General features: G+C 34.2%; 1 protein-coding gene across 12 annotated transcripts in view; it reads left to right on the plus strand.

The window, feature by feature from the left end:
* Positions 1–18,368, plus strand: part of SMARCA4 (SWI/SNF related, matrix associated, actin dependent regulator of chromatin, subfamily a, member 4) — a 91,239-nt gene that overhangs the window by 35,695 nt on the left and 37,176 nt on the right. For all 12 annotated transcript variants that reach the window (XM_031947554.1, XM_031947552.1, XM_023496549.2 and 9 more), the window contains 11 exons: positions 3,797–4,055; positions 4,767–4,893; positions 5,832–6,005; positions 6,571–6,744; positions 6,877–7,044; positions 7,159–7,209; positions 7,937–8,067; positions 8,225–8,282; positions 11,624–11,742; positions 12,554–12,704; positions 13,999–14,162. In XM_031947554.1, coding sequence (XP_031803414.1) covers positions 3,797–4,055; positions 4,767–4,893; positions 5,832–6,005; positions 6,571–6,744; positions 6,877–7,044; positions 7,159–7,209; positions 7,937–8,067; positions 8,225–8,282; positions 11,624–11,742; positions 12,554–12,704; positions 13,999–14,162 — 1,576 coding nt within the window. The remainder of the gene's footprint in view (positions 1–3,796; positions 4,056–4,766; positions 4,894–5,831; positions 6,006–6,570; positions 6,745–6,876; positions 7,045–7,158; positions 7,210–7,936; positions 8,068–8,224; positions 8,283–11,623; positions 11,743–12,553; positions 12,705–13,998; positions 14,163–18,368) is intronic.

An 18,368-nucleotide genomic window follows, 5' to 3' on the forward strand; every position in this document is an offset into this window, starting at 1 on the left:
TGGAGATTGAGCACAGCTTGGAGGGGCTAGTTTAGTTGTTCTGTAGAGATGTATGCATAGGAGTGATGGGTAATAAGCCTAGCCTTGGTTCAAATTGTAAAGGGATTTATATCGCAAACAAACTATTGGATTGTTTGGGTAATTGCAAACCACTTGAGCTTATATTTAGAAGAAAAGTTTTATGGACATACTTTAATTTTAGGAAAATCAATTAGACAGGCTTATGTAGAGAGATACATCAGGGGCCCAAAGGTTAGAGTGCTGGACCAGTAATAGGAAAACCTGAGTTCAAATCTTGCCTTGAATACTTTCTAGTTGTGTGGCCTTAGTTAGAATGCTTCTGAATTTGACTTTCTAATCCTTTAAAGAGTTGCCAAAGTAATTTTCCTGAGCTGTGGGTCTGACCATGGCACCTCCTTAGTAACTCTTAACACTATTAATTCTCTTGGTCTACTATTCAACTCTCTGGTCAAATACTATTTCATTTTCATCTCATCCTTTTACAATTTATACAAAGGCATATTATATAAGTTATTTAGTATAGTAGTACATGTGTTCAGACACTGTACTTGCTTACAGAGTAAGACAGAAAAATTTAGAAGCCACTGCTATTTTTCAATAAAACTGTTCAGGAAAAAGAAATAGTAGTATTTTTTTTAAGGGTTTGATTACTAAATAACTATGTTTTTTAAAAATAGCTTTTTATTTACAAGATAAATACATGGATAATTTTTCAGCATTGACCCTTTGCAAAACCTTATGTTCCAACTTTTCCCCTCCTTCCCTCCATCCTCTCCCCTACATGGCAGGTAGACCAAAACGTGTTAAATATGTTAAAGTATGTATTAAACACAATATATGATACATATGCATACAGTTATTTTGCTGCACAAGACAAATCAGACTATTTTGTTGGTTTTTTCATAAAACCAACTCAGTTTTATTTAATTCAATTATTTATTCAATAATTTTTTTAGTTTCAATTTTATTCAGTAGAGAACATCCCAAAAGTTAGGAGATGGAATTTTTATTTCAATTTTATTTCTCCTTTTAAATTTAGAATTTCAAGTTAAGTATTTGATTGGGGGGGTGGGCGGGTATTTAATTTGCTTGTTTTCTAGCCTTTTTAAGTTGCAAGCCCAATCATTGATCTTCTCTTTTCTCTATTTTATTCAAGTAAGCCACTAGAGATAGAACATTTCCCCATATTACTGCTTTGGCTGCATCTCACAAATTTTGGTTAGAGTAGTAATTTTTTTATAAATAAATACATCAGTTAAAAATTTGAATACATATTAAATATTTGGTTCGTCTGTCGAATTGTATCACATAGAGGTAGATAATACAGGTGTTTTTATTACACTCTTATAGATGAAGAAACTGAGGCTAAGGAAGAAGGTTGCTTTGCCCCTAGAACATGACAGTTATATATCAAAGGTTGATTTAAATCTGGTATTTTTGACTTCCTCTGGCACCAATTCCAACATACTGCTATACTGAAAGGTAACAGTGAAGCCAGAATTAGTATCCTGTCTCTAGTTTGTATTTCATTAAAAACCATTGGCTAAAAGATCTCCTCCTCATAAATTATTAGAAAAATTGGATATCAGTGTAATAACATATTTGATTCAGATTAATATTCTCAGCTCCAATGAGATTGGTGTTTTAAAAATTCATTTATAACAACCAATAACATATTTTTTACCTTACTTTGTGGAGAATAGAAAAATGTATCTTTTAAACAAATGCAAGAAATTGCTAAAGACAAGGTTGATAGTTTTGTTAACCAGAAAATAAATTTTATATGACAGAATGCCATCTTTCTAAAGTGAAAAGAGTTTGGGGAAAGTTCTGCAATAACTGTATCTGATATAAATTTGACATCCAGAATGTCTAAGGAACGGATATAGTCTATCTTAATTTAGTCTGCTAAGAATATGAATAATTTTCTTTTTAAATTTAAATTTTATTTATTGATATCTTTTTTTATATCGCATTTATTAGCACAAGTGAGCCATCTCTTATACTAAATAGTAAACAAGAGGTAAAAAAAAAAAAAACACACACAGTCAAGTAATTCGCAGCAGTATTTGTAATATTATATAGCATAGTTCCCCACTTCTGCAAAGGTGGGAAGAAGATGCATTTTCTTAGTTCTTATTAGTCAGTTCTTTATTCCTTATAATAGCCTAATAAATTCATAGGATCATGGATTTTATTTTTGTTTTTGGTCTGTTCCTTGAAAATATTTTCGTCAATTATCTATATTGGTTTCATGCTACTTTGTAATTTCTGATGGCAAATTATTAGTCCACTACAGTCATGTTAATTTGTTTAACTATTTCTCACTTGACAGATGTCTTTTGTTTCCAATTCTTTTCTACTTCAGTAACTTTGTTTATGAGACCTTTGTTTCTGCACTTCAGTCTTGTTGGGATACATAGCATTACTATTTTGGGGTCAAAAGATAGCTATTTTGATCACTTTCTTAGTATAATTCTAAATGGCTTTCTAGAATGGTTGGACTAAATCACAGCTCCCCACAATGGAGATTAATGTGTTTGTCTTTCCATCATCCCCTCAATACTAATTGTCAATCTTTGTCGATTTTTTTGTGAGGTGGAGTTTATTTTGGAATTATTTTGATTTTGATTCCTTTTTTATTCTTTGTGATTTAAAGCGTTCTTTCATATAATTATTAACATGGTCTTTATTTCATCCTTTTTGACTTTTATTCATATACTTTGACCATTTATCTTTTGGGAAATGACTCTCAAACTTACATATTTTGTGTTTATTGCCTATATGTCTTCAATATAGGTATATACAAACATATTGAACAGATTCTTAGAGATTTTGCTCAATTTTTTCTGGTAGATAGCTAGTCTTATCCTAGGTGAATTTATTTTATAAACAGCTCTTAAAGGAGTAAGCATAAACTTGAAAAATTGCTGAAATTATTCCCACTCATCAATAGTTTGAAAAATCTTGGTTAATATTGACTATATTAATAAAAATAGTTTAAAATGGTAGAATTAATGTTGGTAGACCTTTATCAGAAATCCTGGATGTAAAGATTTTTTTCCAACTTACCAAGTATGTCTTAGATTCATTGTATGGTAAAGAATGCTTTTGTTCTAGTCACAGACGGTCTTCATCAGGGTTTAACAGATCTGTTTTTACAATTGTTTATCAGGAGTATGGTGAACCCATACATCTGAATCAATAGCCCTAATAGTAATCCTGGGGAAGAGGGGTCAATACTGCCTCTGGTCTTCATTTAATTCACCCCTCTGGTCTGGAACCCCACACCAAGAGCTCTCCCCTCATGTAAGTGCCCACAGCCAGTAGCTTCCCTGCCCACCTGCTTCTGTATTCACTGGCTATGCCAGTTCTTTCTCATTCAGTGCCGCATCTCAGCTGCACAGCTGGACCTGGCATCCTTAGTAGAAGAGGTTCTCCCAATCTTTCTGGACTCGGGAAGGTCCAGAAGGTGAAAAATTCTATGGTTGAAATTGAGGCTCCCTCTGCACTAAGCTCCCAGGCTCTGTACTTGTGGGGTCAGGAGAAATAGCCTGACTTCAGCCCTCCAGTCTGTCTTCAGATCTTTTCTGGGTCTTCCCCAGAGAATCGGTTCTGCCCCTAAATCTTACTTGTTTTTCACTGGGCCGTGTTCAGCCTGAGCTGCCATTTTGCTTTGTTTGTGGGGGAAATCTGAAGGGCTTGGAATTTTCTGACTTGTGCTACCATCTTATCAGATGCCTGTGACGATTTTTTTTGTTTGATTGTTTACTAGGACCCATGGCAAATGCTGCAGCCCCCACTAGCACACCTCAGAAACTGATTCCTCCCCAGCCAACTGGGCGCCCTTCACCAGCACCCCCTGCAGTACCTCCTGCAGCTTCTCCTGTCATGCCACCACAGACACAGTCCCCTGGGCAGCCGGCCCAGCCTGCCCCCATGGTTCAGCTTCATCAGAAACAGAATCGAATCACTCCTATCCAGAAGCCGAGAGGACTTGATCCAGTAGAAATTTTGCAGGAGAGAGAATATAGGTAAGTGTTGTTTGCTTTCTCCTCTAGTTTGTGTTTTATTTTTTCTGAGCTATGGAGATGGTAATTTCTGAAATTCTTTAATATGCTCTTCCATTTTGAAATAGTATTTTCTTAGGAAGTCTGCTTTTTTACCATCAGAAAAATTCTGATATTAGAGCACTGAAAACCTCAGTATAAAATTATTATTTTATTTTATTTTAAAAAAAATTTTAATAGCCTTTTATTTACAGGTTATATGTATGGGTAACTTTCCAACATTGACAATTGCCAAACCTCTTGTTCCAATTTTTCCCCTCATTCTCCCCACCACCTCCCCCAAATGGCAGGATGACCAGTCGATGTTAAATATATTAAAATATAAATTAGATACACAATAAGTAGTATAAAATTATTAAAGAAATTCCCCTTTACTGGCCTTAGATAATCATCTTATGAGTCAGCTGTACCATAATATATATAGCTCTTACTATATGAAATTTTGTTTTGTTTCCAAAGCCATTATTTGACTCTGTTATTGTATCAATCCATCTATATACATGTTTTTTGAAAGCATTTTTTTGCCCTGGGTAAGGGCAGAATTTAAAGATCTGTATTTGGGGAAGGGACAAGTTTTTCTTTAGATGCTCTGAGCAAGACTAAACATTGTAAACAAAAATCATTTTTATGTCTTCACTCCCTTTGGGACTAAATGGGTTGGTTTCTTCTCAATAGGTTACAGGCCCGGATTGCCCATCGAATTCAGGAACTTGAAAACCTTCCTGGGTCCCTTGCTGGAGATTTGAGAACAAAAGCAACTATTGAACTGAAAGCGCTCAGACTGCTAAACTTCCAGAGACAGGTAAGGACAGACCCTGGAACTGGAACATTGGTGAGATTCTGCCATCACACTCAGTGTTGGGTAAAGTTTAAGTGGGCAGGATATTGCATAAAACTTTTTTTGTGGGGCAGCTAGATAGTACAGTGGTTAAAGCACCAACCCTGAAGTTAAGAGGACCTGAGTTCAAATGGGATCTCAATCACTTAACGTTTCCTAGCTGTATGACCCTGGGCAAGACACTTAACCCCAACTGTCTCAGAAAAAAAATTTTTTTCATCCTGCTTTTCTTGTGAATACGCTTCTATTCTCTTTTGTGCATTTAAAAAAAATGATCCTCTTCTCTTTATTTTTTTGGGCAGGAAGAAGGCTGGGTAGCTCACTCTATGCCTAGCTTTCTTCCCCCTCTATTTCCAGTAAAAAGAAAAGAAAAATCTCAATCCATGTTGCAAGTAAAGACAATAGTTGGCATATAGATAATTGTTGGAAGTGAAGTAAAACCTAGGTAATTATTATCCTTTTAAAACATTCCCCCAACATATTTACTCAATTGTTAACTGTATTGACTCTTCCTTCTTTTTATTATAGGTACAATGTATGCTCATGAATAGCAATTATACCATTTCTGTTAAGAATGACTTGTGTATCTAATATTTTTTAAATGGTATTTCATAAATATGACACAAGCAATTAAAAATGGTGCTGTGCTTAAAAAAAAAACTATCCTAGTTGCACAAAATTGTTCTCTCATTTGAGTATACATGCCATGTTCCCTATTTATATTTATAATCTTTTTTGTTGTTTACCAGGAGTCCTGTCTGAACCTAGATTTAATATTTTAGCTAGTGAAAAACATTTTTCTAATTTTTTGTCATTATGACTACTATGCAATCTATAATTATGGCTATTTATGTAATTATGTAATGCTTCTAATTTTTAAAAAATGGGAACTTATTTAAAAGTTGCGTCAGGAAGTTGTGGTATGCATGAGAAGAGACACAGCCCTGGAAACTGCACTGAATGCCAAGGCTTACAAACGCAGTAAGCGGCAGTCCCTTCGTGAGGCCAGAATAACAGAGAAACTGGAGAAGCAGCAAAAGATTGAACAAGAGCGGAAACGCAGGCAAAAGCACCAGGTGAATCTTAGAAACAATCTAGCATCTCTCCTGTATGTGTTTTCTTAGGTTAACCACTGCTCTGTGTGATAGTTATTGAAACTTGTTCAGAGAAATAAAAACTGCAAAGGAAACATGTTTCTAATCATAATTACTTATATATAATGTTATATAATGTTTTTAATCCCTTGTTATGTTAAGTTTCTAATCATAACTATAGATTAATGGATTCTATGGAGTCTAAATGATCAAGTCAGCCAACTTAATCCACTCAGGTGTATCTCTTGGGAGATAGAAGGATATAGTATCAGTGGGATTCTTGGAAGATTATGGCCAGAGGTCAGGCAATATCAAATATGTGATAGGCTCTTCCTTGTCTACTCTTCCTAAATATGACCTCTACCTCACCCACTCCCCCAGCATCATTGTCCTCAAGAAAGGAAGCATACTCCCCAGATAATGGCATCTGATGACAAAGTCCCACTCACCCTGTTAGTTATTATATCTTTATTCTTTTTTTAACTTAAATAAGCTGTAGCATAAGATTTTCTGTAGAATCTTAAAACATCCTGGTCTCTCATTTCAGGAATACCTCAATAGCATTCTTCAACATGCCAAGGATTTCAAAGAATACCATCGATCTGTCACTGGCAAAATCCAAAAACTCACAAAAGCAGTGGCTACATACCACGCTAATACTGAGCGGGAACAAAAGAAAGAGAATGAGCGAATTGAGAAGGAGAGGATGCGAAGACTTATGGTAAAAATCTTGTAGACACTATCATGAGGGTGGAAGGGTGGGTGTTTGCTTGTCTTAACTTTTTCAGTTATAATCAAATCTTTATTGTTTTGCAAATGATGCTCAAGTGTATATAACTTGTAATTTCTATAGGCTGAAGATGAAGAAGGATATAGGAAGCTTATTGATCAAAAGAAAGATAAGCGTCTGGCATACCTACTTCAGCAGACAGATGAGTATGTGGCTAACCTTACAGAACTGGTACGACAACACAAGGCTGCACAGGTTGCCAAAGAAAAAAAGAAGAAAAAGAAAAAGAAGGTAAAATAGATTTGTATCAAATTTCCTATTGGCTGTTGATTTTTTTTTTCAGGCATTTGATTGCCCTGAACCCTCAGTAATGCTTTATAATCAGTTTTGTTCTTTTCATTTCAGAAGGTAGAGAACGCAGAAGGACAGACACCTGCAATTGGACCAGATGGAGAGGTTAGGAAACAGATTTTTTTTTTTAAATTAAATTGTTCAGCCAGCATGGGAAAATTGGTTATTTTTTATTCTTACAAAATATTGGTGGACCTACCCTAATACTTTAATAAATGAATATATTTTGTTAAACACATAATTATGTTTTTCATTAGGAAAATATCTGTCAGCATTCCACTGCAGTTAAAAAAAAAATCCCTCTTTTCCTTGGGAAACTGGAGGAAAGTGTTAAAAATAGTTACTAAGGTAAAATATAATCAAGGGAAATTAATAAATCAATGATTTTCCCCCCCATATTTTAACATTAAGCACTTAGTGGCTATTATAGACTTTGTCTATCTTAGAGAAAACTTAGAGCCAGTTCCAATAGTGAGTTCAAGTAGCTCTTTTCAGAATTTGCAACTTGTCTCTAAAGATTGGCTGAGTAAATAATGGGGGCATTTACTAAGCATTTCGTGGAAAGAAGTACAATTTGAGGAGATTTGGCAAATATTTTTCAAAAACCAAATAGGTTGTAGACAATGGAAAGTTCTATAAATACACCTTATGTATATTTTTAATAATAGATAGTTCATAGTAGAAAATTAGAAAAATATTTGTTAAGTGTGGGAAAATGCATCAGTCTAAATTGCTTTTAAGTTCAACTTGTCAATTTGGGATATTTAAAGTAACTGTAGATATATGTAAAAGTAGATGTGAAAATTTAATATGCCATGTTTTATTTTTTCAGCCTTTGGATGAAACAAGTCAGATGAGTGATCTCCCTGTGAAAGTGATCCATGTAGAAAGTGGGAAAATCCTCACTGGCACAGATGCCCCCAAAGCAGGACAATTGGAGGCATGGCTTGAGATGAATCCAGGGTATGTAGACAGTTCCATATAGCACTGGTTAGTCTTTGAGTTGTTGTCCCTCTTATTCTAATAAAATATTTTGTTTACATTTATAAATACCATACGTACCTGAAGAAGTTTATCTTAATGTTTGTAGTAAAAATTGAACGTTTTTTTCCCCATTTAGATATGAAGTAGCCCCTAGATCTGACAGTGAAGAGAGTGGTTCAGAAGAGGAGGAGGAGGTGAGAACTTCCTTAAAACTTAAATATGTTTACAATAATTGTTGGAATATAGACCGAAATTTCCAAAACTTCTGCCTACTACTTCATTTTCATAATGAGGGGACTCTAGGTTTCAGATATTTTGCCAGCAGGGAATGGAAGCTATAGCAGGTCCGATAAGAAAAAGTAATCAATGACCTGTAAACAGACAGTAACTTTTATTTTAGGACCATACTCTTTTTGATATTTTGAAGACTTGTTATCATCAGAGAGTTGAGCACCATTTTTGGTTTACAATTAGTCAAAATTAAAATAATTGTGATCAGAAATTATATTTAGATAATTATATATAAAGCAACATTTAAAATAAATTTTAAGGAAAACTTAAGGTTTTGGAGGGAAAAGTTTTTTGGGAATCGGTCTGCTTTTCTTTTCTAGGGAGATTACACTTAAATTCAGAACACTGAACTCCAGTTTAGATTGAGTTGGTCACAGAAAAACCTAACTCTTATAATTTTTACTTCAGCAAAGACCTAAAAATAGTACGAGACCAAATAATGATCAACAAATCCAAAGAGAAGCTATAGTAAATGTCTTTGTTACCTAGGATTAAACAAAAAGACAATGAAAAGCTGTAGAAAAGAGGTCTTGTCAGAAAATTCAATTGTGATCACAGGTATACAAGATGGAAATCTGCCTGTGTAGGTTAGAGATGTTGTGGGAGCATCTAAATTTGGCATTATTCTGTATTTAGGGACAGGAATAACAGGGTAGGCAGGACAAGAAAGCTCTAGGGCAGTTGAAAATCTATAGAATTCAGATTGTACATATGGATTAGGAGCCTTCAGTGTTCATCTTGTATATGGGGCTCCAGAATTCCATGACAAGCACGCTTATGACCTAATTTTCTGGGCTACTTGAAAATTTTTAATACTCAAGAAGGGTAGATAGGAGGTTTAGTGAGAGTTATGGGAATAGGCCTGGGTATTTGAGATCTGTACCCAACAGCTCAGTTACCCCACCGAAAGTTGGGAATGGGAGAGACTCCTGGCCATGGCCCAAAATCCTAATTCAGAAATTGAGGATATAATAAATAGTGTGATAAAGGAATTTTATGTATCTCGAAAAAAAGTTCAGCTAAAGAGAATGACACCTTAACAAATAACAAACAGAATCTGAGAGGAAGAAAAGGCTTTCACTATGACAACTATATGAATAAGTAAATGAAAAGAGATTTTAAACATGAATTATAACTTAATCAAGAAAGTTATAGATGTAGTTATAGATCAAGATGTGTAGTGGTATCTCAGAGTTAATTTGCATTTCTCTGATTAATAATGACTTGGAGCATCTCTTCATATGGCTAGAAATAGTTTTTATTTCTTCCTCTGAGAATTGTCTGTTCTTATCCTTTGACCATTATCAATTGGAGAATTGGCCTTGATAAGGACCATTATATCCAACTTTTAAAGAAAAATTAGTACTTACGCTTAAATTCTGAAAAATTGAGGAAGAACAAATCGAATCAGACAATCAACTAAGAAACTAGGAAAGAAAAAAAGTTTGTGAAAACCACAACTAAGTACGAAGCAGAAATTAAAAAAGAGCTTAACAAATGAATTCAAGGAGCATTTTCATCCTAAATGGAAAAAAAAGAGAGAAGGGGAAAGACAACTCATTAGCTGGTTGACTTTTCAAGAGAGGAAATCCAGTTGCCAGTATCAATAATAAAGAAGAATACTAAATAATTATAAACTATTGTGCTCTGTTAGGAGCCAGTAAAACTTTTTTATAATATTCATCATCATGTAATATGCTCAGATAAACAGAAAAGTCACAGAGTCTAAAAAAATGAAACTAAGCCACACATTAATTCTCAGATAAAAAAAAAAAATACCAAGAAATGGATTTATAAGTATATTCTATCAAATAGCAAAGCAATTTAGGTGCCACAGTGGTTGAAGCTCCAGACCTGGAATCAAGAAAACTCATCTTTCTGAGATCAAATTATCCTTAATTAAAAGCAACAGACACAAAATATTAAACAATATGGTAGCAGAAAAGCCTCAGCAACCTATTAAAACGATTATAATGTGACCAAGTTCAATTTGTTATATGAAGTCAAGCTTGGTTCAGTATCAGCAAAACTATAAACATAAGGAGCTATGTTAATTAAAATAAACATCATATGTTTTATTTCAGTATATGCAGAAAAGATATTTGACTAATATTCTATTATCTATTATAAAAAGCAGTAAAGCCTAGGAATGAATGGACTTTTCCTTAATATAGTAAGGAATCTTTGTATAATAAGTAAAGGCCTTTTTTTAAAGAGGCCCTTTCGGGTAAGATTAGGGGTAAAATAAGGATGTCATTTCAGTGCTGTTATTTAATATAATGCTTTTGAAATACTTGTCCCTTCTATTCCTCTCCCCCCCCAAAATAAGCATAGGCAAAGAGGAGAAAAATATTGCTTTTTGAGTCTGCTTTGATAGCTCTAGAGAGTCAACTTAAACATTAATTGAAACATAAACCTATCCTTTTATGACACTGATTAGGTGCTGGAAAAAGCAAATCAGGAAGAAATAAGAGAAAATTACAGACCAATTTCCCTAATGGATATTGATAGAACAAACAAATAAAATATTAGCAAAGAGGTTACAACAACTTTTCATCAGGATAATACACTGTGACAAAAGTGGGATTTATACGAAGATTATATAGGACTGATTCAGTAACAGGAAACCTATAAGCATCATTGATCCTATCAATAGTAAAAACAGAAATCATAGGATTATCTCAATAGATGAAGAAAAATATTTGATAGAATACAACACCCATTCCTAATAAAAAAACAAACAAACCCGGGGAAAGCATAGGAATATATGGAGTTTCCCTTAAAATCATAAGTAGCATCTATTGAAATTAAAGGTATTTTGATTCTGACAGTATCTCCTGTTTACATAAGGATATATAAAATATTATAGGCCAAGTATAGAATCCAGGTCAAATATTTGTGAGAGTCAATTGTGTATATTTGCTTTCTCAATTTTTAATGGTCTTTTCTAACACAATAACTGATCTTTAGTTTTTTATTATTAATAATAAATTTCAGAGAAAGATTGAACCGAAATTATTTCTGTGCAAATAAAGTAATTGTGAGCAGTTTAAAGAACAAAACAAAGCATTAATCTAGTAGCAAGTTATAAAATTCACATGGAGCATCAGTTTTTCTAAAATTACCTAAAGCTAGCAGAAAAATATAGAAAGAAATGTATTCAAAATCATTATATATCTTAATACTTCAAAAGTACATCCTGTGAATGGGTTCCTATTAACAAGAGCTTTCGTTGAAATGATAGGAAGAAGAGGACGAGCAGCCACAACCAGCGCAACCTACTCTCCCTGTGGATGAAAAGAAAAAGATCCCAGATCCAGACAGTGATGATGTCTCTGAAGTGGATGCAAGACATATTATTGAGTAAGAGGAATTCTTTACCACCTTCTGAGAAATGATTTGAAAGTCTCACCTAATAAGTTAACTTGTTGGATTCATAACTTACTTGTACCAGATCCCACAAAAAAGATAGGTAAACGAAGCTACTTGTGACTTTGATTACAAGAAGTTTCATTCTGGAAAACTTTGTATGCAAATCAAAGTCAGATCCATTTGTTTTTCTGGTGGAAAGCTTTTCACTCTAGGCTCATTTCTATTTACATGAAAATGCCCACTTTCTTTGACTTCTCCCTAGAAGTGAATTTATTTTATTTTTGAAGTAGAGACATTTGGATATTTTCCATATTTAGTTTGTGGACTCAAAACTGGTAATGAGTCACTATTTTATAGATGAGAAACTGGAATAGTCATGGCTAAGTCAAGCATAACTAGTTATCCTGCTTATTTCAGGGTTTTCCTTTTCCTTTTCCTGCTGATCATATTTCAAAACTCAGAGAGTCAAAACATTTCCAAAACTTAGTTGGAGGCTTTAGAGCTAGAATGAAACATGTCTTTTCCCAAACGTCCCTCATATGACAGTTGAGCAAACTTGAAATAAAGTACTTTGCCTTGCCTCAGGAGACACAGTAAATAGTAAACAAGGAACTCCAGCCAGGTCCTCTGGCTTCTGGCCTCTGTCTCTTACCACAGTGCCACAATGTGACACCTATTTTCTGTTACAAAGCAATGGAGTAGTCTAGTATAACCATGGCTAAAGAAACTTGTATTGGTACAACGTCTATTACAATAATGAACACTAAGTATCTGTTCCCTGACTCTTTTTTCTTTTCTATAGGAATGCCAAGCAAGATGTTGATGATGAGTATGGCGTCTCTCAGGCCCTTGCTCGTGGTCTGCAGTCATATTATGCTGTGGCCCATGCAGTTACTGAAAGAGTGGACAAACAGTCTACACTTATGGTTAATGGTGTACTCAAACAGTACCAGGTAAGAGAGAGAGAAAATTGCAATATGACTTCCCAAGCATCAGGCAGGTGGGGCTTTTACTTTTCTAAGATACATACATCATACATCATTAAGGGGAGTTCGTTATAACATTGAAGAATGCCATCATCTTTCAGATAGATACAAATCATTTTTCTCTGTTGCCAGGAATTCCATATTTTCTTTTTAAGTTGCTCAAATATAGTAGTTACAAATGAAATGTATTGATCTGATATACACATGGAAGAATGTTTTTTTCCCTATCAATAGAAAGGTAGAGAACAGTGAGCACCTTATGTTTCACATGCCTCTTGTTAGATTGGTTCTAGGCTAAATTTGCTTTATTCATTTATAAGGCATAATTTGCTGAGGGAAAGGGAGAGTTGATCTGTTCCATTTTAGAGGAATCATATCCCCCATGTCTGCCTTGCACTTTCTCATATTCTCCCCTACTTAAAGCCATTATATTCCTTCAGGTCTTGCTTTCTCCACAAAGTTTATATTGAACCTCATAATTGTTAGTATTCTTCTTTGTTTGAGTTATGTTTTATTGAATATTTTATTTATATTTTATATTATATTTTATTTTACAAATTTATTATATTTTATTTATTTTATGTGAATGATCAAAATGTATTTCTTCCTATAGAATGTAAGTTCTAGGAATTTTGTATTTTTTATCCCCAAGGCTTTGCATATAATAGGTGTTTAATAATGCCTGTTGGTTGAATGGACAGAATGACTAGATACTTTTTATACTATCAAAAAAAATCTGTAAAAAAGATCATTCTATCTATCAATTAAAATTTAAAATTATTTCAATGTTTTTTCTGTTTGGACATGACTCCTTTTTATTGCTAACCACTTATTGAGACCTATTCCATAAAGTCTTGGCTCAGTGCAGAAATGAGATTTCACAGAAAAGAAGCCCTTCCTCATCCAGTGGGGATTTCCAGAAGCAGAATGGAATTGTAAAAATTAGAACTTGGCTAAATCAGTGAACTTTATTGCTTCTCTTCTAGGATCCCAAATTTCCTTGAGAAAATTATATTTCATTTAAAAATGATTCTTTTCTTGTGTCTTTTTCTCTTAAGTTCCCAAAATCTCTAAAGAGTTTGTTTTAAATGTTTGTATTAAATAGGTTGGAAAGGACACTTCATTATTTGGTCAATTTGTCACCAATTACTACTTCACTTCATGCCTTTGTAAAAGAATTCTTGTCTCTTGAGGTCATTTTCAAAGTATATCTTTTTGTTAATGTCAACTACCTTTTTTTGCATTTTTATTTTTTTTTTAGATTAAGGGATTGGAGTGGCTGGTGTCCTTATATAATAATAACCTGAATGGAATCCTGGCAGATGAAATGGGTCTTGGCAAAACTATCCAGACAATTGCTTTAATTACATACCTCATGGAACACAAGCGTATCAATGGACCTTTCCTCATCATAGTACCTCTTTCGTAAGTTGATAAAAGTAAAAGTTACCTGGGTTTGTACTTATCTTAGTAGTCTTAATACAGTGATAATAAGGTATAGGCATGTTAATTTCAATATGGGAAAACCTATTATCGTTTGAACTGTAATCTAAGCCCCTAACCATGACTGGCATCCACAGGCATGCATTCCATTTTTTACCAGGGTCCTAGTAAGAGAGTATAGATAGGCTGATATAGATCCATTGCTGTTATATGAAAGACAATTCTGGATATATTGTTAATCTTTTTAAAAAAAATTTTTTTGTGACCTCAGACACTTAATACTTCCTAGCTATGTGAGCCTGGGCAAGTTACTTAACTCCTATTGCCTTCGGGGTTGGGGGAAATCTTGCATTCATTTTTCAAAACACATTTCTTTATAAATCAATCATATTGGAAGAGAAAAGTCAGAACAAAAAGGAACAAAAGGAAACAAACAAAGTCAGAACAAAAAGGAAAAACCATGGGAAAAGGAAAACAAAATGAATATAGCCTTTGTTGACATAACTCTCTCTTCGGGTGCAAGCGGTATTTTCTATTCAAAGATTATTGTGATTGCCTTGAATTACAGAATGTAGAGAACAACCAAGTCTTTCATAATTATACTTGTTACTGTGTCCAATGTATTGTTGCTTGTACTTGTTCAGCTCAGCAGCAGTTTCTGTAAATCTTTCTAGGCCTTTCTGAAAATCACTTGTTCAACATTTTTTATAGAACAATAATATTCCGTTACTTGAAAGTATCATAATTTATTCAGTTATTCCCCAATTGATGGGCATCTACTCATTTTTCTAATCTTTGCCACTACTACAAAAAAAATGCTACATTTTTGTACTTGTGGGTCCTTTTCTACAAGCCCAGTAGAAACACTGCTTTATCTGTATGCATGCACATTTTTGTTAGCCTTTTGGGCATAGTTCAAAATTGCTTTCCAGAATGGTTGGTTTATTTCACAATTCTACCAACAATATATTAGTGTCCCAGTTTCCCCACTTCCCCTCCCAACATTTATCATTATCTTTTCCTGTCAACTTAGCCAGTTTGAGGGATGTGAGGTGGTACCTCAGAGTTATTTTAATTTGCATTTCTCTAATCAATAGTAATTTAGAGCATTTTTTCACATGACTGTCTATAGTTTTAATTTTAATCATCTGAAAATTGTTCATATCCTTTCATAATTTATCAATTGTGGGATGAGCTGTATTATTAGTTTTTCACAATTCTTTATATATTAGAAAAGAGAACTTTAAGAGAAACCCTGGCTGTAAATTTTTTTCCCAGTTTTGTGCTTCCCTTTTAATCTTATTGGTGTTGGCTTTTTGTGTTCAAAAACTTTTTAATTTAATGTAATTAAAGTTGTCCATTTTGCATTTCATAATGTTCTTTAGTTCTTCTTTGGTCATAAATTTCTCTTTTCCAAAGATCTGATAGGTAACCCATCCCTTGTTTTCCTAATTAGTTTATGGTCTCACCTTTTATGCCCAAATCATTTTGATAATGGGTTGTGAAATGTAGTTCTGTGCCAAATTTTTGACATTATTTTCCCGTTTTCCCAAGAATTGTTGTGAAATAGCAAGTTCTTATCTGAGAAGCTGTGGAGTTTGGGTGTTACCAAGTACTTGATTTCTATAATTGTTGATTATGCCATGGGTATCTAATTCCACTGATCCACCAGTATTTCTTTGTCAGTAGCAAATGGTTTTTGACGACTGCAATTTTATAATGGAATTGTTGATCTGGTACTGCAAGACTACAATCCTTTAAAAAAATTTTCCCAGCAATTCCTCTGATATTCTTGACTTTTTGTTCTTTTAGATGAATTGTTATTTTTTCTACCTGTCTAAAATAATTTTTGGTAGTTTTTCATTAATATCTTTTCATAGTATAGAAATAGTATGGAGTTGTTATTAAAATGCACCTCAAAAAATCCTTGTGACTGCCTTTCAAAGTGGCCCTAAGAAGAAAAGAGAAGGCTACTCTTTTGTAGCAAAAGAATCTCTTTCTTGTTTTAATAAGTTAATGGTCGTTCACAACTTTTCACCCAATAAAACAAACCAGTGGGGCCACCAGAATCGGCTAAATTTACCTTTTTCCTAAATTTCTTTTGGGCATAGAAAGGAGATTGTCATAATCAAAAATATTCTTTTCTTTTGCTGAGGCAATTGGGGTTAAGTGATTTGCCTAGGGTCACACAGCTAAGAAGTGTTGCGTGTCTGGGCCAAATTTGAACTCGGGTCCTCCTGATTTCAGGGCTGGTGCTTTATCCACTGTGCCATTTAGCTGCCCCTGGTAATTCTTTTAAACAACTGTGAATATACAAAGCATTTCTTTAAATTGAGCCAGAATTTTTTTCTTCCTAATTTCCACCTATTAAAATTTGTTCTTCCTTCTGGTGCCCAAGAATAAATCACCTTTCCTTATTAAGTTTTTCAAATATGTGAAGACAACTATCATGTTTTCCCCTTTACCTCCCATCTCTGCTCCTTCCCTGTCTTGTCTTTTCGCCAACTAGGTCTTTCAACTACCTTTTATGTGTAAGGGCCCTCACACCAAAACCTTATTCACAATCTTGCTTACCTTCTATAGACTTGTTTCAGCCAATTATTGTCCTTCCTTAACTGTGACATCCCAAACTGAATACAGTACCCTGAATGTAATCTAAGGCAGCTCTTTTTGGTGTTGTGAGTGTTACAGATACGAGGGGGAAAAAACACCATTGACTTTGTTCTCAGGGAGCTCATATAGAATTTATGTATATACAAATTCTAGTCATACATATAGGCAAATTCTAGAGTAATGTATGAGAGGTGATTTTAAATGAATGTACTGTAGTAATAGGTGGTAGTTGGGAGAGACAGACCAGAAAAGTTAATCAATGTCAAAGCACACAATTGAGAGATGGAATATTATGTTCAAAACTGGCAAATAGACCATTCATTATAGCTGAATCATAGAATTCATGTGCTGAAATAAAGTTAAAAAAAAAAAACTTAGAAAGGTAGGAAAAGACTGGGGGGAGAGGGTGGAATTGAAGGTGATATTTTATCCAAGAGGCAATAAGTTGCCACTGTTGTTTATTGGTGTAGTCGGGCTAGCATGGTAATATTTGTACTTTAAAACACTCCCATTGAGAGCTGTTTGGACAGGAAAAGATTTGAGATAGGGCTGTTTACAATCTTCCAGGATTGAGGTGATAGGCCTTTTCTAGAGTAGACTGTTGGCTGCAAGAGTGGAAAGAAAAGTATTGTGGAGTTAGAAACAAGATTAAATATGTAGAGTGAGGACAAGTAAGGAGTCAAAGTTGATAGTACAGGATTTTGCTTATGGGTCGTTGGGAAAATGATGTTCCCTTCAGTTAATGACAGAAAAATTAGAAAAAGGAGAGAGTTTAGAGGAAAAGATAAGATTTGTTTTGGGCCTGTTGAGTTTGACATTTTTGTAAAAATTATTCAAAAAGTTCAAAAGCCAGTTGGTGATACAGGACTAAAAAGGGAATAGATTTGGATATGTGCGTCTTGAAAGTATCTGCATAAAATGATAATTGAGCCCTTGGGAATTTTAAGATCAGTAAACCAGTTAGTATAGAAGAAAGAAACAAGATCCCAAAATAGAACCTTCAGGGATAGTCTTGATTATCAGGGATAGTCTTGATTACCAAGTGTTAGTATAATCTCGATGTAGATCAGGGGAGAGTCCCTGAGAGACACTTTAAAACAAGTAGAAGGACCAGGAGAGAACAGTGTAATGAAAACCTAAAAGAAGAAAGTTCCCTGGAAAGGGGTGATCAGTAGTGTCAAAAGTTTCAAAGTAATCAAGAAGCATGATATTTGAGAAATGGCATTAGATTTGGCAATTTAGAGATACTGGTAAGTTGTTGAATCATGAGAGCAGAATCTGCATTATTGGAAGAATGAGAGAAAAGAAAATGGAGGCACCCAATGTAGCTGGCTTTCCAAAGAATTTAGTCAAGAAGTTTCAGAAAGAAACACCAAATGATAGCTAGTAGGGATGGTGAAGATTTTTTGAAGGATGGGGGATTCAACCTTAGGCAGAAGGAAGGGAGTGATTAGTGAGGATCCAACTATAATGGAGAGCAATTTGGAACATGCACAAAGGGCTATCAAACTGCATACCTTTGATCTAGCAATGCCATTATTGGGGTCTGTATCCCAAGGAAATCGTACAGTAGGG

Source organism: Sarcophilus harrisii, chromosome 1, assembly GCF_902635505.1.
Source record: "Sarcophilus harrisii chromosome 1, mSarHar1.11, whole genome shotgun sequence".
NCBI classification, from domain to species: Eukaryota; Metazoa; Chordata; class Mammalia; order Dasyuromorphia; family Dasyuridae; genus Sarcophilus; species Sarcophilus harrisii.